Genomic DNA, 25,987 nt, shown 5'->3' on the forward strand with positions numbered 1-25,987 from the left:
AGGTGCTGGGCCGGAGCCAGGATAAAGCACAGGGCTCTGCTGGCCCTCGTGTGCCCTGGCCACTCCTCGTGTCCTCTTCCCATCACATCCTGGCTCAAGCAGGGATGGAAAATTCAGCTCCAGGTCTTCCTCCTTTGCCAGGCAAGCGCTGTAAGCACACAAGGTGACCAGAGCCAGAGGCAGAGTTTTGCTCAAGGCTTTCCTGGCCAGTTACCCCAAGAGCCCCTCAAAGGCATGTGGAGGGGGGATAACTCAACTCCAGGTCTCCCGGCACCCCTTCCCCAAACGACCTCCCTGCCTCTCACACGCCTGAGGTTGGGATGGAGAATTCACCTCCCGCTCTCTTCTAGCCTCTCAGCCAAACACGTGGTCTGCCCCTCACATGCGGGACTCCAGCCAGGATGGGAATGCTGCCCCAGGTCTACTGTTTACTCCCCACACACCCCTCTTCTTCTCAGTAGCTGGTTGGAGCCCGGACAGAAAATTCCCGCCGGCTCGCTCCTCGTCCCTGACCCCCAGGGCTCCCCCTGCAGCTCACAGAGCAGATAACAAGTGTGTGGATCCCAAGAAAAAAGGGACCTACTGTGAGGGCTCCTGGGGGATAACTGGGCTCAAAAATTTTAAAACGAGGCCTCATGTTCATTTCCACACAGGCCTTCTCATAGGCAACCGCAAACGTTACTGTACAAACACGGTGAGATGAGATAAGGCACAAGCGGAAACAATGCAACAAGAAGCAGAGCCACCCAATGCGTGAGCTGGTGCCTGCGGAGCGCCCTGTGTGTTCACACCACACTTTCTCTCCAGTTAAAGACCTGCAGCTGAGTGACTCTCAACCCGGCCAGGCGGCTCACCTGGCTGGATCACCCTCCTCTACACCAAGCAGGTTGCAGGTTTGATTCCCAGTCAGGTGCACATGGAGACAAACAATTCGTGTTTCTCATGGAAATTGAGGTCTCTTTCTCTCTCTCTCAAATCAGGGGGTGGGGGTTGGCTGAGGGGGTCAATGGGGGAAAGGGGATATATGTAATACTTTCAACAATAAAGAATTAATATGTACCGTGTGAGGATTAAGAAAATAAATGAAGTTACCATACAAATTAGTACAGCCAGTCACAGATGACCCGACTGGAACGCTGAGCTCCAAGAGCACACTCCGCTTGGGGAAACTGTCTGTGCAACATGAGCCACGTCATTTTCAAACTGGAAGTTTGAAAAAATATTACACATTTTAGGCTGCAAATACAATCCAGGGGTCCTCAAACTACAGCCCGCGGGCCACATGCGGCCTGCCGAGGACATTTATCTGGCCCGCCGGGTGCCGCTGCCTGTCCTGCTTAGCAGCCGACTCGTCCCGGGACCGCAGTGCGCATAGAAATTTGTTCATAGTTTTTTTTTTAAACTATAGTCCGGCCTCCAACGGTCTGAGGGACAGTGAACTGGCCCCTGTTTAAAAAGTTTGAGGACCCCTGCATAAACCTTCACGTTACGGACTTTCCGTTTGAGCTTCAGCGACAGGGAGCCTTTGAAGTGGTTCCCGAACCGTCCACACGTGTTACACGGGTTTCTACTCAGCTGGGTCCGCGGTGAGTTAAAGGTGTAACCAATGAAAAGGCCCAACAGCCAGGAAAGCAACAGAAGGCCCTGCAGGATGAAGGTTACAGTCCCACCCACAGAAAGACACCTGGACAAGCGGAAGACAAACATGTTCTTGGAGAGAACCATAGACTGATGTTGCTTTGCCAAAGTTGTCTAGCAACGTAGTATCATCTATATCATCACAGACGAGCAGTCCCACAGAGACCTTTTCTGCTCTCACTGGCTGCTCCCTACCCCCACCTCCCATCCCGCCCAATGCTCACCTGCTGTGCACCAGGCCGCCTCACCCCTCCTGCCAGCCAAGCCTCAGCTCATCCTCCAGCACTGCTCCCCTCACAGGCCCCAAGTGGCACCTTCTGCCCCGCCCCTCAGCTCAGGGTGCAGGCTCACAGGTTACCTAAGGCCCGAGCCCCGCCCACCTTTTGCCTAGTCCTGCCTCTCCCCTCCAACCTGGCACCGCCTCCGGCCTCAAGATGCCCTGGCCATTCTACTCCTTTAGGGTTCAGTAGGTCATTTACATAAACACAGTTGTGTAGTGGTGGACATAAATTTTCTTTTTCTAAAATATTTTTATTGATTTCAGAGAGGAAGGGAAGGGGGAGAGAGAGAGAAACATCAATGATGAGAATCATTGATGGGTTGCCTCCTGCACACCCACAAACACCCCCACTGGGGATGGAGCCCACAACCACTGAGCCATGCCAGCTGTGCTGGACATAAATTTTAATTTACAAAATTCAATAATATAGACTTTATAAAATTGGAAAAACGCTCTGTAAAAGAATTTGTTTGGAGAATAAAACAAAACAGGCCACACACTGGGAGAAAAATCTTTCCAAAACACACATTGGATAAAAGATTTCTGCTCAAAATACACAAAGAGCTCTAAACAAACACCCCCTAAACACAGGTAAAATTTGAACAGACTCCCTCCTGGACAAGGAGGGTATGCGGTGTGGATACGAAAGAGGGGCCTGGGAGAGTACCCACTCGGGACTGTTTGTAAGTTCCTGACTGAGGAACATGCACGACACTCCTTCCATGGGGGCTTCTCTTGCCTTAAGCCAGCTGAGCACCATTTCTGTGCATCCACCTGAACTTAACCTTTGAAAGCCCCTGCAGACCCTCCTTCTAAAGTGTGAGAGCCAGGAGCCCCCCCACATCCACCTGCCCTCAGACCAGGAACTTGCCCTCAGACCAGTCTGAATGGAAGTTTGCTTCCAGGTCTCCAGCACCTTCTTTCCCAGATATTCTCTCTGCTCCTCAAAAGCTGGTTGGAACCCGAGCGGTGTGGCTCAGTGGTTGAGCGTTGACCTATGAACCAGGAGGTCACAGTTGATTCCCAGTTAGGGCCTGGGTTGTGGGCTCAGTCCCCAGTGTGGGGCGTGCAGGAGGCAGCCGATCAATGATTCTCTCTCAACATTGATGTTTCTCTCTCTTTCCCTTCCATCTGAAATCAATAAAAATATATTTAAAAAAGAAAAAAACTGTTGTAGCCTAGATTTAAAAAAAAAAAAATCACCTTCAGTCCCGGCCAGTCGCTCAGCTGCTTAGAGCTTAGTCCTGATTTGGACTGATCCTCAGTCAGAGCACATACAAGAATCAACCAGTAAGTGCAACAACAAATCCATCTCTCTCTCTCTCAAATCAATCAATCAATAAACATTCATCTCCATGTGTCCTCTCACTTCATTTTCAGTGCTCAGCTGAGGAGAGTTTTTTCCCATTGGTTTTCAGACAGAGTGGGAGGGAAGGAGGAGGAGGGGGCGAAGAGAGAGAAACATCGAAGTGAGAGAGACACATGGATTGGTTTGCTCCTGCAGGCACCCTGACCAGGGTTGGGAGCAACCTGCAACTAAGGACCGTGCCCTTGCCCTGCCCTTGCCTGGGAATCAAACCAGTGGCCCTTCGGTCTTGGGGCTGACACTCTCTAACGACTCCACTGCTCGCTGGGCTCTCGCTCCTCGCAGCAGTAAACCTGTGCCTCTTCCATGCGAGGCAGAAACGTGTGCATGCTGAGAAGGGAGATGCCGATTGCGAAGGGCTTCAGTGGAAAACGCGCTCCATTTTTAAAGCTTTTTTAAAGAGCCTGGCAGCCAGTTCTACAAAGGTTCCCATGCAACCCACACTTAAAAGAGAAGCTTGCACGGCCTGCCTCCCACCTGCACTACACAGACGAAGGTGCCCACAGGAGCAGAGCCATGTAGACATGACAGGACCAGACTGGGAGTCCGGAGGGCAGCAGAGCTGAGCTGAGCTGTCCAGATGGGAGGGAACTCGCCCCAGGGCTGCCTCACTGCACCCCAGCTTGGGGACTCCTGTTGGTATTGAGTTGGAGCCAATGGCCGAAGGTTGTCAGATGCCAGAGCCAGACGCAGGGCCCTGACACAGACTGGCATGTCTGGCCCTGGGACAGGCCCCTGCGGACGAAAGGGGCCACACACTAACCCTGACCAGTTTGGCTCAGTGGATAGAGTGTCGGCCTGCAGACTCAAGGGTCCCGGGTTTGATTCTGGTCAGGGGCATGTACCTTGGTTGAAAGGACATACCCGGTGGGAATGTGCAGGAGGCAGCTGATCGATGTTTCTCTCTCATCGATGTTTCTAACTCTCTATCCCCCTCCCTTCCTTTCTGTAAAAAAATCAATAAAATATATTTTTAAAAAAATTTGAAAGGGGCCACACGCTAACCTGACAGCTCAGGGGTCAGCGTGGCAGCCTTGCACCCAGAGACCTAAAGTGACCACGAAGATGGACTGAAATGAAAACCTTTTTTTTTTTTTTTTTTTTTTTTTACTAAAAGCAGTGATGGTGGGTAGTCCCAGCCTGAGTTTATCTGTACCGTAACTGAGCTCATGGTCTGTAATAACTTATCCTTGAAATGTGAAAGCGATTTCCCTTTTGCTGAACCCTCAAAGCGCAGGCACCGCTCTGCGGAGACCACAGACCCCTCATTGTTCTTGGGGTGCTGACTGTTAACTGCCCTGCACCCACCTGGGTAAGAAAGTATATGTCTATCATTTTACTCTCCATCCAATCCCAAAGGTTGTTGTCCCCCCCACCCCCACTTTGCTTTCTCTTGCCTCCCTAGTCTATCACCAATGGACTTCAGGTGACCTCATGTGTCAAACAGGGTGAAAAACCGCCATTCTCTGGAGCATCATCTCAATCCATTGAGATTTTGCTTTTCGGCATTTGTCAACAGTTTGGCTCAAATAAACTCAAAAAATTCTTCACAGGTTTTCATTTTTCTTGCATTGACATTACTTGGCTCACCCAGGACCTCCCTGTGGTCCCAGACCCAGTGCGAGGCTCCTGCAAGGGGCCCGTTGAGCCCACCGGTTCCCTGCCCATTGAGTGAACGTGGGTGAGTTGTCTCTTGGATCCAGGACCTTCCCTTGCTTTTGATAGAGGGTCTGACTTTATCTGAGCTGTATTTTTATTTTTTAAATATATTTTTATTGATTTCAGAGAAGGGAGGGGGAGAGAGAGAGAATCATCCATCGGCTGCCTCCTGCACACACCCCCCACTGGGGATAGAGCCCGCACCCCCCACCCCACCCCAGCATGTGCCCTGACAGGGAATCGAACCTGTGACCTCTTGGTTCCTGGGTAGATGCTGAACTGCTGATCCACGCCCAGCACAGCTCTGAGCTGTATTTTTAAATCCTCCAGGTGGCGCTGAAGCACAGGAGTTGAAACGGGTGGCTGGTTTTGATTTCGGCTTTTTGATTGGAATTGCTTTCTGAAAATCTGAGTGAAAAAACCCTCGCCGTGTGAATGAGAGTTGAACTTGTTGAGCTCCAAAGCTAAAAGGGCACATCCTCCCTCCAGCCGGAATCTTGGGAACCTCAGGTGTTTTTAGGGGACGAAGGACCTTTGTGGAGGTGTCAGAGGTCATTCCTCACAGCACGCAGGAGCCCCACAAGGAAGTTCCAGCTCAACTGTAATTAAACTAACAGGCCCATGGGGTGAGGGGAGGGGGGCGCCCACAAGGCGTGGTCTGCCCACGCCCTGAGCCCTGAGCCCTGAGCCCTGCTGGGTGTGCTAGACAGCGGGTGAGAAACCAAGGCACACAAGAGGGTTGAATGCAACTCGAGGGCGGAGAGCCTCGTGGAGCCCACCATAAGCAGCACACTTTGACCTACTACACAGCCTCCCTAGAGAATTTGCTCAGACTCTGCAGACATCCAAAGAAAGACTAAAATTAAAAATGGAAATTGCACCTCCAAGGTCAATAAACCCCAAGAATCCCAATTCCCTATTAATACTCCCACAGGGAACATGTACAATTCATATGGAATTTCAACTGGCAAATGTCTACAGAAATGGGACAATTTAACTAAAAGTGATATCAGCTTGAAATGGCCAAAGTGGGGAACTTATGACACCTCCAAGTACTAGAAAAAGCCGGCTCTAAAATTAAATGAATGAATGGGAAGCTTAACTTTGTTGTTGTTGTTAATCCTCACCGAGGATATTTTTCCTTTTTTTGTTTGTTTGTTTTCTGAGAGAGAGTGGAAGGGAAAGGGAGAGCTAGAGAGGAACATCGATGTGGAAGAGACACATATATTGCTTGCCTTCTGCATGCTCCCCGACCAGAGCTGGGCACCAAGCCTGAACAGAGAGACACATGGCCGTGACCAGGATCGAACCTGAGATCCTCCACTCCCAGCGTGACGCTCTATCCACTGAGCCAAACTGGCTAGAGTGGGACACTGGGCTTAATTGAAAGTTAGAAGCTTCTAGATAAAATGTCTTCCCTACAGGAATTTAGTAATAAAATTTTAGAGAGAGCGTGTTTCTGAACTAAGGAAGGTTCTGAAGCAAGCAAGTGCCAAGACCCCACCGCTCCGCTCGTCTGCTGCACCTTTGCTCTCGGAGCTTCCTTGTGCAGACTTGCCCTCTACCTCGCCTCTTCCTTCTCCTGCGTCCCCTCCACCACCACTCCCTGCTGACCTGGGGGAAGGATGATGCAAACGCAGAGGAAGATCATTCAGTTCTAGCAGCTCCTTTCCGGAAAGCCTGTCTCAGGTAGAGGGGGGCCAGCAATTGTGTATGTTCCTTGGACTGGAACAGAATTAAGCAACCTAACTAAAGATTTCCCTGACCCTCTGCAGGACCTTGAAGGCTTTGCAAAGGAATTTGATTTAATTGTTAGAACATGTGATCCTGGCTATTCTGACCTTTTCCAATGAATACACCCACTGGTTTCTGAGAGCAAGGCAACAGAATGGCTGAACAAGGTTCCTTGGCATACTCCTGTAGAGGATTTCTTAAAACAAAGAGAGATAGCCTGGCTGGCATGGCTCAGTGGTTCTGTCGACCTATGAACCAGGAGATCACAGTTCGATTCCCAGTCAGGGCACATGCCCAGGGCACATGTGGGCTCGATGCCCAGTGTGGGGTGTGTAGGAGGCAGCCGATCCATGAATCTCATCCTTGATGTTTCTAGCTCTCTCTCCCTTCCTATGAAATCAATAAAAAACATATCTTTAAAAAAATACTAAAAAAGAGAGACAGAAAGGGGGAAATGCAGGGAATTAACCTATCAGCTTTACCAAGTTACTAGAGGCCCGGTGCACAAAATTCATGCACAGGGGGGTGCTCCCTCAGCCCAACCTGTACCCTCTCCAATCTGGGAGCCCTCAGGGGATGTCCTACTGACAGCTTAGGCTCGCTCCCCGGGGTTCTCTGCTCTCTGCGGGGCCTGCTTGCCTGCTTGCTGCTGGCGGGACTAAAAGGACTGGGGGACTCCAGCAGCAGGCAATGGTGCAGCTGGACCCGCCTGGGGGCGGGTCCAGCTGCTCCACCCACCTGCCGCCCCCCAGGACTGGGGGACTCCAGCAGGGCTGAGGGGACTGGGTGCCACCATCTTGTGGCTGTGGGCACTACCATCTTTGTGAGGGTGTGATGGTCAATTTGCATATTCCCTCTTTATTAGATAGGATAGCAGAGATTTTTCCTCAGAAAACGGACTGGACCAAGACCTAGCAATGGAAAAGGAAGCCTGATGAGCCAGTGCTTGATTCCTTCGAATGTTTTGAAAAACTTCCAAACAGTACTCAGGTCTGTCTCCAGACAGTTTCAAGGATCATCAAAATGATCCCTTACTAAATTCGGAATTATTGGAAGGACTAGATGAAGAGCTTGTAACTTTGTTTAAGTAACATAAATTAAACTGGCAGACTACCCATTCTGATGAACTGGGTATTCTGGCTGATCAACTAAAACTATTTAAAAGAGGGAGAAAGATAAAGCTGCCCAAAGTATGAATTTACAGCTCCAACAATTAAGCTACCAAATCAATTCTACTCAGAAATCTCTTTGAAAAGGAGAGAAAGGAGTCTGTTTTTACTATAAAAAGCCAGGTCACTCTTAGAAAGATTGTAATGGTATTTACAAAGAGAAAATAGACAGAAGCGAACATAGGGATGCTCTGAGGACTGTGAGAGGGTATCTCCCCTTCTCACTCATACTTTCAGAGAAATGGACATGATTCTAAGGGGAAAGTTACTGAAGCTCTTGGGGAGACCAGGGCCACTTTACCCGTTCTTAACCCTACCCAGCCAAGTCTCCCTCTCCCTCTGAGTCAAGCTTGTGTGCCAACAGTAGGTAGGGGTACCCAACCAACTGACAGCTGTTTTAAAATCAGAGCCTGTCCCCTTTCCACTAGGGCAGTGGTCGGCAAACTCATTAGTCAACAGAGCCAAATATCAACAGTACAACGATTGAAATTTCTTTTGAGAGCCAAATTTTTTAAACTTAAACTTCTTTTAACGCCACTTCTTCAAAATAGACTCGCCCAGGCCGTGGTATTTTGTGGAAGAGCCACACTCAAGGGGCCAAAGAGCCGCATGTGGCTTGCGAGCCACAGTTTGCCGACCACTGCTCTAGGGTAATGGAAGACACAGCTGCACCCATAGGCCATGTTGGCATCTCCTTCCGCCTCTGCCTGTCACTAGTGGCTCGTGTCCATGGCCACCTAAGAGGAGGTGATGGCGGCTAAAACCATCTGACTGCCCAACACATAGCCAGTCGCTGGTAAAGGCAAGGCTGCAGTAAGATTTCTATTGTTGCTCCTTAAAGAGTTGGTTACTGAGTCAGGATCTGGCCAGCAGGTATTGCTAGCATCCCAGGGATGTCACCTGGCAGAATCTTGGGCGCGAACCTGAATTCACGGCTCTTCTCAGAGCAAAGACTGAAGACAGTGTAGAAGGAAGCCAAGCATTGCAGAAGGGAGCGGAGCTGCGGAGAAGCAAGCAAGTGGGGCAGGGGAGAAGGGAGGGAAGCAGGCAGGGCAGGGGAGAAGGGAGGGAAGCAGACTGCAGCAGGAAGCCCTATTGCAGGAATCTTCCTGCAACGGGCCTCTAGTATGCATATAAGATCTTTGGTTAATCTCATCCCGTCTTCCTCTCTCCCCGCTACCCACTTCCCTCTGAGATTCATCAGTCTGATCCATGTTTCCATGCCTGTGGTTCTGCTCCTGCACTGAGTGTCTGCCCGCTGGTGGTCAGAGTGCATCATAGCTACCGGACAGTTGGCCAGTCACTTAGGCTTTTATATATATAGACTAGAGGCGTGGTGCATGAAAGCCTGGCCTTCCTTCCCCTGGCTGCCAGTTCCTTCATTCCACGCTGCCCCCTGGTGGTCAGCATATGTCATAGTGAGCAGTCCAACTCCCAGTGGGTTGAACTCCGGAGGGGACAAATTGCATATTAGCCTTTTATTATATAGGATTACTTAAAAAGAGGACTTATAATTCCATCTACAAGCCACTGTAATTCTCCTAGCCTTCCAGTAAAGAAACCAAATGGGGAAGGATGGAGATTTGTACAGGATCTCAGAGCTGTAAATAGGACCATTATTCCCAGACATCCTGTATTTCCAAATCCACATACCTTATTAGCAGCCATTCCTGTGACCTGCCAATATTTTTCAGCAATAGATTTTTTAAAAATATATTTTCAGAGAGGAAGGAAGAGGGAGAGACAGAAACATCCATGATGAGAGAGAATCATGGATTGGCTGTCTCTGCACACCCCCCACTGGGGATCAAGCCCACAACCCGGGAATATGCCTGTGGGGCGTGGCTCCAGTGTTTGGACAGGTTCAAGCCTCAGACTAATGAGAGGGCACAGTCCTCTCATGGCCATGTGCAAGTCCCAGCTTGGAGGGCAGAACCCACCCAGCACAATTATAGCCAACAGCTGTAGTTGTAAGCTTGAACCTGTGGTCTGAACACGTGGCCCCACATGCCTAAGTGATATTAGCTGCAAGTAAACAAAGCTTGATCAGGTGCATGTAATTGAGTAGGATCGAAACACATGAGAATGTTGTAAACATCTTGACGATGCCTTTACTTTGCCTCCTGGCATCTGCTATAAAATAAAGACATGGCTTGTAGTCCATGGCACTGCCTCTCAGGAAGCAGCGTCCCACCGAGAACCAGCTTTCATTCTCTTGTCTGTCTTTTCTAAGCCTTTCAGCCGCCCCACTCAGGTTCACCCTTGGCCGTGCCGGCGCAGCACAAGTGGTGCCCGAACAGGGACTGAGTTCGGGGGAACTACAATTGTTAGGTGAAAGGAGGCCTCACCCCAAGGCATGTGCGCCCAGAAAGTAGGGGAGCCAAGGTGTGGTAACAGCTCGGTGTAAAACTTGGGAGAGTCAGGATCCTAGGAAGGGATCCCTAAAAACAATGCTTAGTAGAAACATTTTTAAATTTCTTGAGGAGAAAATAAGTAGAAAATAGATAATAAGGTAGAAAAGCATAAAAAGAAGAGGATCCCTAAAAACAATGCTTACTGAAGCACTTTTAAATTAAAAACAGATCTGTAAAGCATAAGAGAAAATAGAGAAATAAGCAGCAAGAAATAAGTGGTAGAAATAGAAGGTAGAAATAGGTAGAGAATAAAATAAAGTAGAAAATAAGATCTCTTAGGTTTTGTTAAGCTAAAGATAGGTAAGACAGAAAATAAGATAGAAATTATAGGATAGAAGATAAAGAAATAGGAGGTAGAAAATTGGGTAGAAATCTCTTAGGTTTTGTTAAGTTACTGTACAACAAAAAAATGGCTGTGGTTGATGTTGTTTGAAGAAGTGACTTTTATTTCTGACCTGGAGTGTAAGCTCTTGTGGTAGTCGCATTGTTCTGGGCTTTGGTTATTTCTTTCTTGTGCAACCTGATGGCTCCCTGGGACTTTGGGGCTGGTGAGCTGCCAGTTTTCGGTACTGCAGGACAAGGGCTGCTCGTTTCCATGCAGCAGCGGCTAGAGAAAGGAGCTGAGGAAGGGACCGGACTTCCACCAGTGAGGACGGACTGATTTGAATGGGACTGGTGCCGACTCAGTCCCAAGGTCAACCGTCCAAGCAGCCTGATCCAGGGACCAGCCTGCATCGATGATATCTTTGCATCAGCGGCATCTTACTACGCAAGGGACCAAGGTGCCAACGTGGAGTCAGCTGAAGAAAATGACGACTGAGGCCAAGCAGATGGTAGAAAATCGGAGTGGCAGTTACTCTCTTAAAGTCTTGCACAGCCCAATCTGAGGACTCTGAGTAAGATATACTTCAGCAGCAAAAGGAACTTTTACTTTGAAGAAATAGTTCTGAAAACATTAGTTCTGTAGTTTGGTTTTGCATTGACATTGCTTTGTTATTGTTTAAAAGCTAGACTTTCATTCTCTCTTGTTGCTGTATTAACATTGCTGTGTTTATGGTTTTGTTAATAGCCAGAAGTTTGTTTTGATGTTTTGATTATGCTGAAAAATTTGTTTAGAGTTTTTTGATAATGTAAATAGGCGTGTTTAAAAACAAAAGGGAAGGGAGATATGTGGGACTCGGCTCCAGTGTTTGGACAGGTTCAAGCCTCAGATTAATGAGAGGGCACAGTCCTCTCATGGCCACATGCAAGTCCCAGCCTGGAGGGCAGAGCCTCCCAGCACCATGATAGCCAACAGCTGGAGCTGTAAGCTTGAACCTATGGTCCAAACACGTGGCCCCAAGTGCCTGAGTGATGTGGGCTTGATAGAGTTCAGGTGCATGTAATTGAGTAAGATCGAAACCCACAAGAACATTGTAAACATCTTGACCACACCCTTACTTTGCCTCGTGGCATCTGCTATAAAAGAAAGACACGGCTTGTAGTCCGTGGCGCTGTCTCTCCACGAGAGAGGGCAGCGTCCCACCGAGACCCAGCTTTCTTCTCTTGTCTGTCTTTTCTAATCCTTCACCGCCCCTTCTCAGGTTCCCCTTGGCTGTGCCCATGCGGCGGCACACATGCCCTCAACTGGAATTGAACCTGGGACCTTTCAGGTGGCAGGCCGATGCTCTATTCACTGAGCGAACCAGCCAGGGCTCAGGAATAGATTAACGAAGAGCCTTTTGCAGCATTCCAGGAGAGGACAGTCAGTATCTCTGCCTTCACCTGGGAAGATGGACAATTCACTTGGACTGTGATGCCCCAGGGACATGCAGGAAGTCCCGCCTATTTCTCCCAGAGATTAGAAGCTGATCGAAATGATGTGAAAGTTCCTAGAGATTCCACTCTAATCCAGAATGTGGATGATGTCTTGTATGCTCTAGGACATTACTAGACTCTCAAAGGGACACACTCCACCTCCTGCAGCAGCTAGCCATAACGGGACAGACGTCTCCAAGGACATGCTTCAGTTGTGCTTACCTCAAGTCAAATATCTTGGCCATCTCGTATCCAAAGATGGGCTACTGCTGAACCCCCACGCCCGCCTGCCCCCCTCGCCACCCCCACCTCCTGCCCCCTTCCCCACGCCTGCCAGCCCCACACCCTCCCCACCCCCACCCTCAGGCCCCCTCCCCACGCCCGCCAGCCCCACACCCACCAGCCCCACACCCTCCCTACCCCCACCCCCGGCCCCTGCTCCCCGCCCTCCCCACAGCTGCCCGACACCTCTCCACTTTTGCAGGGCGGGGCCTGGGATCTGTCTGGGAAGATGGAGACAGAGGGGACATCAGGGCCAGAGCAGGCTCTAGCGACTCTGGTCTCCATGGAGCTGGAAAGCCTCCAGCATCTTTGCAGTCGGGGTGTGGACAGTGCCTCTCAGAGAGCGAGGAGGCAGGACCGCAGACCTGTGCCCTCAAGCAGGGGTTCCCCCCCCCGCCGGGAAGCCCCCCTGCCCCCCATGCAGAAGGCTGTGGAGGTTCAAGGATTTTGAGGACAGTGATTCCATGTGCTTTTTTAAATAAAAGGGCATCCATTTCAGAGAGACATTTTCCCAAAAGCCTCTTGGCGGCCAGTGGGAACCCTGTGCACCTGCCCCTGGCTGCAGCGTGGAGCGTGACAGCAGCCAGCAACAGGGCGTGGCTGTGTGTCTTATGTGTGCGCCCTGGCCGGAGGCGCACGGGCTGGGCTTTGTCCCGGCACCAAATGCAGCTGGTTCGATTCCCCATTGGGGGTGGGGGGTAGGGCAGCTGGTCGATGTTCATGTCCCTTCCGCTTCCTTCAAAAATCAATAAAAATATCTTTTAAAACATGTGCCGAACCCCACTGTTGTTTTGTGATTTTGCCTGGCTATTCCTTAGTGGTACTAGTCTCAGTTTTAATTGTCATTTTAAATATTTTGGGTGCATTTTGTCCTTTTGCTTCCTGGAAAAAACGTTGGGAACGTGTCTGTTCTCCTGGGCCCGGGGCAGCCCTGAGACTTTGGAATTCCTGTTTATTGAAGCTTCCTAGCCACCTGCGCAGCACCCCGGCCCCTGGGGGTGAGTCTGGGTGAGGTCACAACCTCCCAGCCCCAGGCTATGGCTGCTGCCATCAGTGAGTGCCCGGGAAGAACGAGGGCAGATGGGAGCAGGTTCGCGTGAGGGAGGGGTTCCCATGAAGGAATTTTAGCAACAGGACAGGCCGTTGTAGGGAATAAGGGGCGTCCATGGGATAGAATGCATGTGTGAAGGCAGAAACAGCTCCAAGCTGCCAAAATGCTTCTCACACTCTCCCAGAGGAGGGGGGAGGGCACGGGGGAGGGAGACACTCTCCCAGAGGAGGGGGGAGGGCACGGGGGAGGGAGACACTCTCCCAGAGGAGGGGGGAGGGCACGGGGGAGGGAGACACTCTCCCAGAGGAGGGGGGAGGGCACGGGGGAGGGAGACACTCTCCCAGAGGAGGGGGGAGGGCACGGGGGAGGGAGACACTCTCCCAGAGGAGGGGGGAGGGCACGGGGGAGGGAGACACTCTCCCAGAGGAGGGGGGAGGGCACGGGGGAGGGAGACACTCTCCCAGAGGAGGGGGGAGGGCACGGGGGAGGGAGACACTCTCCCAGAGAACGGGGGAGGCACAAGATAAAGGAGAGAGGGGGGACACCAGGCAGGATGTGGACTTTAAAGCTGACAGCCTGCACAAGCATGACCCACTGGGACAGCTGGGGCCATAAAGTGGGAAGGGGAGCGTGGACCAAGAACTTCTGCCTTTAAAGCCTCCAAGGGGCTCCGTGGGTGACCCCCTTGGGAGCCCCTCCCCATGTGGGCATTTGTATTTGCTTCCAATAAATATCCACCCTTTTACTAACAAGTTTATTCTTCAAACTTTGTGAGGCAAAAACCTACAGGCAGAATCTGCTCCCAAACCCCACATTTCATAGGGTCACGGAGACCCAGAAGCCCCACCTTGTCCCCTGGGAGGCCTCCGACGTCCACGTCCACAGGCAGGAGAAGAGGGGCGTCTTGTTCAGGCTTGCGCCTGAGTGGGCGGCGCCCTCCCCCACACCTGCCCTATGGTGGGGTCCCCCCTCAGCGGGGTGTCCCTGGGCCCAGCCAGACTGACACACAGAATTAACCGTCACAGGTGGGGGGTACCTTTACTCTCACTTCTGTGCTAGTTTTCATTAATTCCCATTTAAACAAAATCATCTTTTATTCCGATTTCTACGCTTACTTACATACAATTAGGTCACATCTTCTTAGAACTGCTTCCTCCCTGATGATCGCCCTGAAGGAGTTTGGCCCCTATCTCAGTGTGTGTGTGTCCCCACCACCAGCTGGGTTTCCTCCGATCAGCTCAGGCTCCCAGGTGCGGGGCTCGCCCCGACAGCCACCCTCGGACACCAGTCCCAAGCCTGTGCTGCCCACCTGGCATGAGTCAGGTCCCTGCAGCCTGCTCCGTGGGTTCCAGGAATTTGTTAGAACCCCTCACAGAACTGAAACATGTAACTTCCCACATCACATGCACCGTGAAAGGCGTCACGCAGGAACAGGCAGGTGGGAAGGGCGGGCTCCCGTGCCCCTGCGTCCCTCTCTGAGCTCTCGCACCCTCCCTTCTGGGCTATACCCCACAGGCAGGACCGATGAGCCCACTGGGCGCTGAGGACGGATCCCCCTGGCCCCTGCCCCTCTCCCCCAGGTCAGGGGTGGGAAAGGATCTCCTGCCCAGGCCCCTCCTCAGGTGCCTCCCAGAGACCAGGTGCGGAGGGAGGGGCTGGTCAGGGATAAGGAGACACATTTCCCTTCCGGGGCCTGCAGCCTGCTGCCCGGAGGGCTCAGAAACTCCAGGTCCTGGCTCCCTGCCAGAGCCGGGCAGACAGACACACATCCCAGGACCACACGGTCCACACAGGGCGCCGCTGCCTCCCCCACGCCTGGTTCCCCAGGGCCACCACCCACAGGCAGCCGTGGAGCTTTCATGTTTTCTCCTCCGATTAGTAAGTCGGTTCTTGCAGGTTTGTGTTCATCCCAAACAGCAACCGCTTGCTCGCTCGCCGGACACTCCACACACACTTCCTATCTGGCCGTCTGGCCATCTGGCCGAGAATCAGGGCCCTGGCTCGAAGCCGGGGTTTCCTGTGACCTCTGCTTTGCCATATCCCGCAGTTTCTAATACTTTAAGTTTCTAGGTTCTTTGTTTGTAGCCAGACTTGAAAGATGGAGAAATAAACTGGGAGGCACATGGAGGTGTGTCCTGAGAGCCAGGGCCTCAGGACAGAGCTGACCCACCTGCAACCCCTCGACCCCAATTCCAATTTCTCAGTCACCAGGGATCCCCAAGAGAAACCCTTGGTTTTCTCCTTTTGTATAACAACACCCACAGAGCCTCAGGGCAGGGGCCCAGTTCCTGGGCTTAGCTGCTGCAGGCAATGACACAGGCAGCTGTGAGGTAAAACAGCAGCAAAGTCAGCCCGCGGGGCTCAGAGGTTGAGCGTCTGCACAGGAACCAGGTTGTCTGGGTTCCACTCCCGGTCGGGGCACGTGCCAGGGTTGTGGGCTCGATCCTCAATGTGGGGCGTGCAGGAGGCAGCCGATGATTCTCTCATTGATGTTTCTCTCTCCCTCTCCCTGCCTCTCTGATGCTCCCTCATCTGCCTCACAGGTCGCGGCTTCTCTCCTGAAGCCAGAGCTCAGGGTGAAGACACCAAGCACTGCAGCCCGCTGACACTTGTACGTTTTATTTAGGTTAATCAGCCATTGTACACGGTTTGCAGCTATGTGTGGTTAGTGTGGTACTTTCCCCATTAACGGATACATGCCCTCAGAGATATATTCAATTAGGGTTATCACCATGGGAACAAGATGCTGATTCGTCAACTGAAAAGTCACTTCTTCTCACAGTATTCAAGGTTTCTGATCACACAGCAAAATTCAAAACAAAGGTGAAGGACTGTGATGCTGCCACAGACGCCACCTGCACTGCAAGTCACACAACAGAAATGCTTCCTCCGCTCAGTGAGGGTCTGAAGGCGGCCGTGTCTCCACATCTCGCCGCGGGCCTCCCGCGTTTCGGCTGCCACAGAGCAATGCTTCCTTCCTGCCTGGAGGCCCTACGTGCTGGCACTGGGGTTGGGCCTGGCTCGTGACACTCCTACCCAGGAAACCCCTGGTGGGGATGCTCCCTAAACAACGCAGTGGACTGTGTGTCCTTGTCGTGACCTTGGGAGCAGTGGCTCACTTCTGCACGACAGGAGAAGGCCAGCTGGAGTAGGGAAGGGCTCCATCCGTGAGGACAGAGCCCGGGTTGGTTTTAAACGTCATCTCCGTGGGATATACTTTTCTTTAATAAATAACTGATCCAGAGATGTGTCTGTATATAGGAATATACTTGCAATACGCGAGGGGATGACGATGGGGCAGGGGTTGCCAGGGTGCAGCCCGCCCTCTGAAACGCACACCCAGGGAGGCACACACATGCACCCCCTGGTTCCCAAGGGAGTTTGGATTTCAAATAAATAAACGCAACCTTTTAACCAAATCAGAACTGGTAAGGATGTCTCCCTCTCTCTTGCCAGCCCACAGCCCTCGCTGAAGAGTGAGACAAGCTGGCTCTGGGGGAGGGAAATGGAACGGTCACCTCCCCTGGAAGAGGGTCCGACTGGGAAGGGTTTCAGATGCTGCATGCAGGTGTCAGTGGATAGGGAACCTGGAGAAAGAGGAGGGGGAGCCACTCCTCCACGGCGAGGAGTCTGATCGTGTGTGTCTGGGCAGATCCTGTTCCCAATGTCGTATCTACAGAGCCGCGGCCGGAGGAGGGGCCACGGGTAAGACAGCGCGGTTGGCTAAGCAGCAATGAGATCTGGAGACCACAGCTGTTACAGCTTGTCGATACCCTGCCAACGTGTCCGAAATCAAAGACCTGAAGACGCTAGAAGGCCCCGGGCAGCTGCTAGCACCTGGATGCCCGGCTCCCTGCCTGCCCTGGGGGCCGCGGGCCTGGGGTGGCTCCCAGGCAATGGCTGCGCTGGAGTCAGGACGGGTGGTCAGAAGTGCCTCTCCTGCAGCGGGCGTGTTATCCTTCGGTTGTGTCTGCAACCCCTTAACTTGCCGTGTCCAGCCATTTCTAGGGCCCCTGGATCCCCGGTGCCCATGGGTGACGCCAGGCAGTGGCTCTCACCTAACGTGTGCTCATCTGAGCGTTTTCTATGTACAGTGTACCCAGACGCCCTTGCAGGACGCCTGTCGCCTGCCGTCACGGGAAAGTCTGCGGGAGCCCAGGGTCGAAGGCTCCCGTGGAGCTAGGCGAAGCGGAGGACAACGAGCGCCAGTTCCCAAGGCAGCCCGGATGCCAGGAAGTCGGGACCCAGCACCGGGGGAAGGAGGCTCTCTTTGGTCACAAAGTAGCTTACAGTTAAGGGGGACACTAACCAGGGCAGCGTGTGCTCAGCGTGGAGATGTGGGGGCACAGCAGGCAGGTGCTCTGACAAACGGAGCCGTGGGCTGAGGGGTCTGGTGTGAGCGCGGGGTCTCACTGGGCCTCCCGCTCCAGGTCGTCCCTGCAGAAGTGCCGCAGGAGCTGCTGGAGGTCGCGCTGGAGGTCATCCTGCTGCAGGGCCTCGGGCACATCCTCCAGGGAATCCAGGTGCACGCGCTTCCCATGCCGGTCCCTCACCACGGCCCGCTTCTGCGTGCGGGCCTTATGGAGCGTCGTCCTGGGAGGCAGACAACACAGGGTTAGGCCCCACTGCTCTGCGGACCCACCGCCCATCACTCCGCACTGGCTCAGGGGTGAGGCTCATCCCGAGAGTGACCCCACGTAGACAGGCCTGGAAAAACGACGTTAAATGCATTTAAAGCTCCTTAGCTTCGGGCCTAACCTAACAGGGGCTGTGATGTGCTGCTGCGGTGGCTGCTATTCTTGTCCCGACTCCGAGAGTGAAAACTATGCCGTCGTGACCAGTTCCGTCTCAGGCCTTACCGTCTACATGTAAATGCATGTCTGCACCCCATAGCATATGCCTGGAGCGTTGTTTCATGTGCCAGGCCTCACGGTCTATGTGTAAATAAATGTACGTCTGCACCCCACAGTGTGTCTGAGCGTGTTTCATGTGCCAGGTGCTATTATTACAGTGACAAATTAGGAAACTGGGTCTCAGAGAATTTAAGCAATGCTCCAAATAAAACCATACAGGAAGGTCCGGCGGGGCCAGGTCCAAGGCCCCGCGCCTAGAGGCGGGTACGCCCTGCTCACAGGCCTCACAGGGACTGTGTGGGGTGGCTGGTTGGTGGGCGTCACCAGCACTGTCTTACAGATTCCCAGTGTCCAGTGCCCTCTGCTACGTTCTCAGCACCTGCCTGACACCTCGATGCGTCTGCTAAGACCACCTGGAGCTTGGGGCTCCCTGGGCCTCTCGCCGCCCCCTCCTCCAACATGACAGGAGCGGTTTGCATCTGCGAGTACCTTCGATTGGTCCCTGATAAAAAGGCCGCATCAGGTCCCAAAGGTGGAGACCACACGATCCCCTGACTATTCAGCACCTGCATTTCTTTTTCTCCAAAAAGGCAACTATCTGACTCTTTCTGCCAGGAGCTTGCAGAGGCCGTTGTGGCTTTGGTGCTGGGGACGAGTGTCCATCACAGGCTGTTCCCTGGAGGTTGGTGCGGCACCTGGGATGAAGGTGCTATGACCTCGTGCGTGTCCCCTGGTGGGAGACGGATTCACCTGTGTGTCCCGGGGCCAAGGGGGGCATCTGGATGAAGTGAACGCACACAACTGAGTCAGGACCCAGGTCCGACAGGCTGTCGGCATCCTGGTGGACCCACAAGCTGCAGCGAGGACTTAGGAGGAGCTGGTCTGGAACCCAAGCCCAGGGGGGCCCTCATGAAGCAGGCTGTGTGCTACGGGCTCCTCTGGATGGCCCATAAGCACCGAGAGTGCGGACATAGGGGCGTCCTCTGTGTTGCAGGGGCACCGTGAGCTGTGTGAGCATCACACGCATCAGCTCTCCCTGCAGCTGCTTTTCATGTGCTTGAAGGAGAACCCAACAGAGCCCTTCACCTCACTAGCTGTCACGTTTGCCCCTAAATGACAGCATTCCTCTTCTGTGCTGTGAAGGGAGACGCACAGCAGGACTTGTGCCCACAGTGACTTTGTGCTGCGAACCGAGGCCACGTGATCAATGCTCACAGGGCTGCGTGGAGGCGTGGGCAGAGCCCAAGGCAAGTCGTGAGGACGCCACACGCGTGCCGCGCAGTGAGGCCTGTCCACAGGCGCACATGGCACACATGGGCACACACGGCTGCTCACACTTCCGAGCTGAGGCGCCTGCTTCAGCATCGCCAGGCACTCAGGCCAGGGCACCGCATGCAGAACCAGGGACCAGCTTCACACACAGCACGTGCTTGTTACGGGGCGATGACTGAGACCGAGCTGCAGGCAGCGTCACAGCAAGCAGCCTACAAGCCACTGCCAGGCTCTCCCATGCCCCCGACCTGTCGGCACGGGGACACCCCCTGCTGGCCTCGACGGAGCAGGGGTGGCGTGGGGCCAGGCTTCCACTGCCCTCACACCTGGTGTCCCCACTGACTCCCTGACCCGGGAGGCTTTGGGGGGTGGAGCCCCGTTTTTGTTTTCTTAAGTTGAAAAAGGGTTAGTTGGCAGGCAGCACCCCGTGCTAACCCAAACCTTTTAACGACTGATCCGTCCTCTCTCAGGACTTCCTCCTCTACTAGGCTGGGAGCGTGGACTTGCTCGTGACTGCCTGTGTAGCTCAGAGCCTGAGGGGGAGACATGGAGACGTCGCCCACACGGACTGGAGCACCGAGGCTCCCTGCAGTCAGCAGCCCGTGGAACAGAGACACGTGGAACTTCAGGGAAATGAAACACTCTCAGGAGCAGATGAGCACAAGTTACACTTAACCCCCCGCCCCCCATGCGGGAGCTTCACCACCTTCCTTCACAAAGGCTTCACCAGCATTCTGCTGCGGCCTAGCTGCCTGCTCTCCTCACCCCTCCCCTCCTCATTCCGCCCCTCCTCACCCCTCCCCTCCCCACCTTACCCTTCCTCACCTTACCCCTCCCCTCCCCATCTTACCCCACCTCTCCCCTCTCCTCTCCTCCCCACTCCTTCCCTCCATAGTGGAGACTAAGGACACAGTGACCACCGAGCACCCAGGTCACGGGCTGTCATATGGGAAGTACAGCGTTTGAAGAGGCTGGCCTCCCTGCCCTGGCCCTTCCAGGCAGTCTCCAGGCACACTGCAAGCATGAGGCCACGTCACATTCAACGCGTGCACATCACTGACGGGCGCGGGGGAGGGCACGTCACTGACGGGCATGGGGGAGGGCACGTCACTGATGGGTGTGGAGAACATGTCACTGACGGGTATAAGGGACACGTCATGTCTGTGTAGCCCACGAGCTCAGGAGACGGATGCTGACTCAGTGGTGTGACCCATCATCAGGCTGTGAAAAGCTCTGAAGGTAGTGGACGAGTCCCCGAGGCTGCGGAGACCTTCACTGCACAGGCCAGAATCAGGGCTGTGCTCTCTGGGCCTGTCCTGTGCCCGAGAGGACATACGAGCAAGGACACACGGACAAGCCCTTTCTTTTCAGACACACTCAAGGCACGGCCACGGCCACGGGGGGGCTGCTCCTGTACCTGCTCGAAGTCGTCTTTGGCCGAGGGAAGGTCAGGGGCGACACGGGGGTCCCCCAGATGCTTCTCCATCCTCTCTCCACGCACCACTGTTGTTTTGACGACTTTGCTGACTCGGCGGCCCTCCACGGGCTCCGCCTGGAACTGCGAGGCCTCGCACAGGGCGCTGGGCTCGGACACGGCCACCTAACGGGCAAGGGACCCAAATGCAGTTTCTGACACCAAGGTAACAGCAGGGCGTTTGTCTACGACGAAACTAACCCACAAAGGCTGCAGAATTTCCATAGGACTCCGGAAAACGGAACTTTGGCGAGAAGCAGCTAGGAATAAATCCCGTAACCATTGATGGTGAATGCAATGGCTCTGCATCCTCAGCCATCTAACACCTAGTGAGTCCCTCAGAGACCTGTCAGGAGCCCAGTGAGACGTGCAGTGGGGACCCACCCCCCGTGCCGGCTCTGCCCCCGTGGACATGGTGGCTCTGCATCCTGGCAGTCAAGCGGCCCAGGAGGAATGCTCTGGGATGCCAGGAGCTGCAGGCCCAACTCCAGAGCACCTCCCATGCATCTCGACAGAGGGGGAGCGTGTGGAGGAAGCAGAGCAGGACGGCACAGGTGTGTCAGAGAGAAGGGGCCCCTTTGAGGGCAGGCGGGCTGTCCAGGTCCTGGCTGGGCTCAGAGACGCAGTGTCTGCTGTGGGCACCGCACACAGGCCTCTCTGCACACTGCCCCCAGCAAACAAGCCAGCCCTGCGGGCCTGCTGTGGTCCTGCTGTGGCTGCTATGGACCGAACAGGGCACAGGGCAAGAGGAGCAAGGCAGTGCATGTAGGCACACATGCCCTGGCGACTGCTTGAAGCTCTGGCTCACCGTGGAGGAGAGTGAGTGCCGCCAAGGCCTGCGTGAGGAGCCATCCCCTTGGCCAGGTCCCACTCGCACCCCACGTCACACCCCACGTCATACATCTGTGTCACACTCCACGTCATACATCTGTGTCACACTCCATGTCATACATCTGTGTCACACTCCACGTCATACATCTGTGTCACACTCCGTGTGACATGCCCATGTCATAGATCTGTCACATGCCACGCCACACACCCACTTCATACATCCACATTACTCTCCACGCCATACATCCATGTCATACACCCACATTACTCTCCAAGTCACACACCCACAAGTCCACACCACATGCCCACACTTCCCAACGTGGTTGGCCGTCAGCCTCAGCCTCGGTGGCCTCACCTCCGACTGCTCAGTGTTGCTCCTCAGCACCACACGCTTTATGACCTTAGAGTAGCCGTCCCCGTCCTCGATGCGGACGGGCTCCTGGGGCGGCCCTTGCACAGTGACCTCCTCCTGCTCGGTGCCGTCCGAGGACACAAACCGCCGGATGACTTTCCTGGTGACCTGGAAGGGACGGCACCCTGTGTCTTGTCCTTGAGCAACAGGACGGGCCTGAGGACCGTGGGCAGGATGTCGCCTGAGGACACGGGGACATACCTTCTTCACCACTGTGTGCCCGTGCTCATCCACGTAGGTCTCCTCCGTGACCGTTTCTGGGGGCAAGTCAGGCATGTCGTCTCCCTGCAGAGACAGGCCCATATCAGCGGTGGCCCTGGCAGGGGACCACCGGCTCCCAGGCCAGAGGGCACGCATGTTAGACAGTTAGCTGAGGCAGAGAAGCGTTACCACAGGGCCAGGCCCCGACACAGAGGTTTGCAGAGAGAAAAGTAGGTGACCCCATGCTCAGGGAGCTCCGACCAAGGTCAGCTCAACATGCAGACACATGGACAGAGACGGCACGCAGGCGAGGAGGGTGGGCTACAGACGTCACAGCGTCCCCGCTGTTGCCTCGGGAGCAGCCACTTGCATTCCTCGGCAACAACACTCGGAACTGTCATGTGGCTGCTCCCGAGGCCGCCCAGCACATGTAGCCCGCTGCTCTGGGCGGCCGTGTGTGGTCACTGTCCCAGACGTGCGGCCTGAGCAGCTGGTACCTGAATGATCACCCGCCGGCGGACAACCCTGGTGGTGACCAGTGCCTCCTCATCAGAGCTGGCTTCCAGCCCACCCAGCTCGGCCATGAGCTCCTGCAAGTGGGAGGTAGGTGTTATTGCCCCAGGGGACGCCTTTGCCACGGGCCTGGCATGAGCTCACGCGTGTTCCTGGAGGTTTTGTTCACTGTGCTCTGGGGCTGAGCCAAAGGGCACAGACACCTGGGCATGAAGCTCAGGCTTCACAGAGAACACGGTTTCTTGTGTAGCGAGCGAAAAGAAACCCTGGCATCCAGTGTGACCGAGTCCCTGGGCCAGGACCTGCGGTGAAACCAGTGCTTCTCACCCGGCCAGGATTCTCGCTCCTGCTAAAACAGGTGTGGGCACAGACCCCCCCTTTCCCCTCCCCATGCCCCCCCCCCCCCCCCCCGGCTCTCAGGCTGCGGCTGGAATGACTGCCCTGTGGTCTCGCCATGTCTGCTGCTGGTGCAGATGCTCCCATGGACCAGGTTCCCTGTGCCTCGTCCAGGCAGGGATGTGCCTGCTGGGGCCTGGGGTGCCACACTCACTTGCAGAGTCCAGCCAGGACGGAGCCAGACATGGCCTCAGGTTACAACATACGTCCTGGGAGCCACACGCCAAATCTCTCCCTGTGGAATGTTTCTCAAGGAGAAAGAAAACAGCTACATGTCCTCAACATATGCAAGTTGGCTAATATGCAAGTTGACCGGTGGAATGACCGGTTGCTATGATGCGCACTGACCACCAGGGAGCAGATGCTCAACGTAGGAGCTGCCACCTGGTGGTCAGTGCTCTCCCACAGGGGAAGTGCTTCTTAGCCAGAAGCCGGGCTCACGGCTGGCGAGCTCAGTGGAGGTGGCAGGAGCCTTTCCTGCCTCCAAAGCAGCGCTAAGGACCCCCGAGGGTCCTGGAATGCGAGAGAGCACAAACCCCCCTGCCAGTGCATGAATGTCATGCACCAGGCCTCTAGTAGTAAAATAAACCAATAAATGCAGCTCTTCAGCTCAAAGACATGTTGAATTATTACCTTTTCCCAAAAAAGTTTTAATTCTTTTTTCTAACTCATTCTTTCCCACTAAGACAGGCATGGATGCTTTAAAAACACTTGGACATATAGAATTTTTTTGAATTCTAAAAGGAGAAATAACACCTAATTTAATTTGCATTAAATTAAGTTAAACTCAAAGAGATTCACACTTTGTGTAGGAGAACGCCTGGAGTTGCTGAAAATGCAGCTTCTCCCTCGGCCCCCCAAGTTCAGGATTCTGTGGGGAGGGACCTCCAGGGAGTAGTGAGGGATAGGAGCCATTCAGACCTCACGTGGGGAATAAATGGTTTAAGTGAATTCCTACAGGTCTCCACTCCCCACTCTGAGGGGAAGGGATGCAGCTGACATCTGGCAGCAGCAATGCATTTGGGTGGGAAGCCCCTTTGCCAAGCCATCCCTATACCCACACCCCGGGCCCAGTCTGTCCCACACCTGTCACAGCGGGTCCCAGGCCGCTAAACGTGAAAAGCCGCATCAGGGATGTGGTTTCGGCTGGGGTTCTTTTTTCTCAGCAAAAGGGTTTCCAGTGATAAAACGTGGGCATATAGTGAATGGGCGAGAATTGGACCCAGGTCATGGTTTCTCCTCACTGGACCCCAGACTTTAAAAAGGATGGAGGGTGCACATGGTCCAGGCTCCCTCACCTGGTAGCTTTGCAGTGAGAACATCCGCCTCAGTGAATAGCCAGGAGAGGCTGTCCACGTGGCGGGAAGGGCAGAGGGCTCCTTACCTTTTGAAATGCTGAGTCTTCATCGAGGCTCTCGAAGGCCGGTGGCTGCTCATCGGCCGACTCCACGATCACTAGGCTGTTCTTCCTTGGAGAGCCGGCCCCCCTGAGCTCCGCAGGCTCCTCAGGCTCCTGCACAAGGGGCGAGTCTGCCCGCTCCCAGGGCGGCGGGGGCGGCAGGTGGGGCCTGTGCTCCTCGGGGGTCCTGCTGGGAGAGCCAGGGCCTGCCGTGGCCTTTTCTGTGTCTGACCCTGGTGTCCACGTGGTTGTCACACTGAAAGGGAAGGCCAGGTTACAGCAAGCAGGTGCCCCCTGCCCGATGAGGCAAGGGCCTCAGAGGGAAACATGGATCTGCCTTCATAGTCATGAAGGTCAAATAGGTTTAGTGCATTAGAAATGAAATTTGAATAAAAACCCCCCGTAATGGGCAGTGTAGAATGATAGCTCATGGATGCAGCATGGCTGGGAAAGATGTTTTCTAAAGGTACACGCAGGCTGACACGAGTCACCATCTCCTCATCCCTCCCAGCACAGACGCCATCATTTATCCTTCCTTTGCTAACTGGAGGTGAGAGTGAAGAGTCGAGAAGGTCTCCCTTACAGAGATCTGTAGATAATAAGGCTTGTGAAGCAAGAATCAAAATTTGGCAAAATTTGTGAAAAGCAATTAATACACCCCATGTGAACATGGATACCGGGATGATAAATGCAGAAAGGTTCTTACTTCTGGGAAACTACGACTTGACAGAAAGATCTGTTGACGTGGAAGCTTTTTCTATTGCCTGGAGGGGCGTGACTCTGATGTGACCTCAGTCGTCTCCATTTCCAGTGAGAAGGTTCTCTGCTTTTTCGGCTCCTTTTAAATGTGTGCCGCGTACTCTGCCTCTGCGCCCGGCCTGGGCTCGCTCCCCTCTCCTGCCTCCTCCTCACCCCTGCTTTGTGCTCGTCCCGATGCCTGCTGGACAGTGGCTCCTCCGGAGAAGAGACCGCCATTGCCCACGTGGGGCCCGGGCCGCTGTCTCGGCCTGCGGAGGGGCCAGCCTGCTCTGCTTTCTCCTTCCAGATGCTCATGTCCTTTAGACACGTCCCCGGCCTTCATGGCCATGACGCCGTGCTCTGCGGCCCTTGCCTGCCATCCTCCCTCCTATGAGTGTCTGTGCTGCCGCCTCAGCCACCCAGCTGTGCGGGAACCAGGGAGCCCCCCCAACTCCCCACCAGCCCGCCACCCCGGGCCACCATGCACTCCCACGGAAGGAATCCCAGT

At 54.2% G+C, this 25,987-nt stretch overlaps 1 protein-coding gene across 43 annotated transcripts in view; it reads right to left on the reverse strand.

Annotated features, from left to right (window-relative positions):
* Positions 1 to 15,993: 15,993 nt before the first annotated feature.
* The window catches only part of ANK2 (ankyrin 2), a 376,998-nt gene continuing 367,004 nt past the window's right edge, over positions 15,994 to 25,987 (reverse strand). For 29 of the 43 annotated variants that reach the window (XM_080676468.1, XM_080676469.1, XM_080676460.1 and 26 more), the window contains 6 exons: positions 24,727 to 24,997; positions 22,931 to 23,023; positions 22,434 to 22,517; positions 22,176 to 22,340; positions 20,933 to 21,115; positions 15,994 to 17,983 (listed from right to left, as the gene is read on the reverse strand). In XM_080676468.1, the coding sequence (XP_080532594.1) occupies positions 17,969 to 17,983; positions 20,933 to 21,115; positions 22,176 to 22,340; positions 22,434 to 22,517; positions 22,931 to 23,023; positions 24,727 to 24,997 (811 nt within the window). In that variant the 3' untranslated portion in view covers positions 15,994 to 17,968. Of the gene's footprint in view, positions 17,984 to 19,956; positions 20,049 to 20,932; positions 21,116 to 22,175; positions 22,341 to 22,433; positions 22,518 to 22,930; positions 23,024 to 24,726; positions 24,998 to 25,987 lie in introns of all 43 variants that reach the window. The other 14 variants (XM_080676479.1, XM_080676474.1, XM_080676475.1 and 11 more) reach the window with 3 other exon arrangements.

Source organism: Plecotus auritus (genome assembly GCF_963455305.1).
Source record: "Plecotus auritus genome assembly, chromosome: 6".
Lineage (NCBI taxonomy): Eukaryota > Metazoa > Chordata > Mammalia > Chiroptera > Vespertilionidae > Plecotus > Plecotus auritus.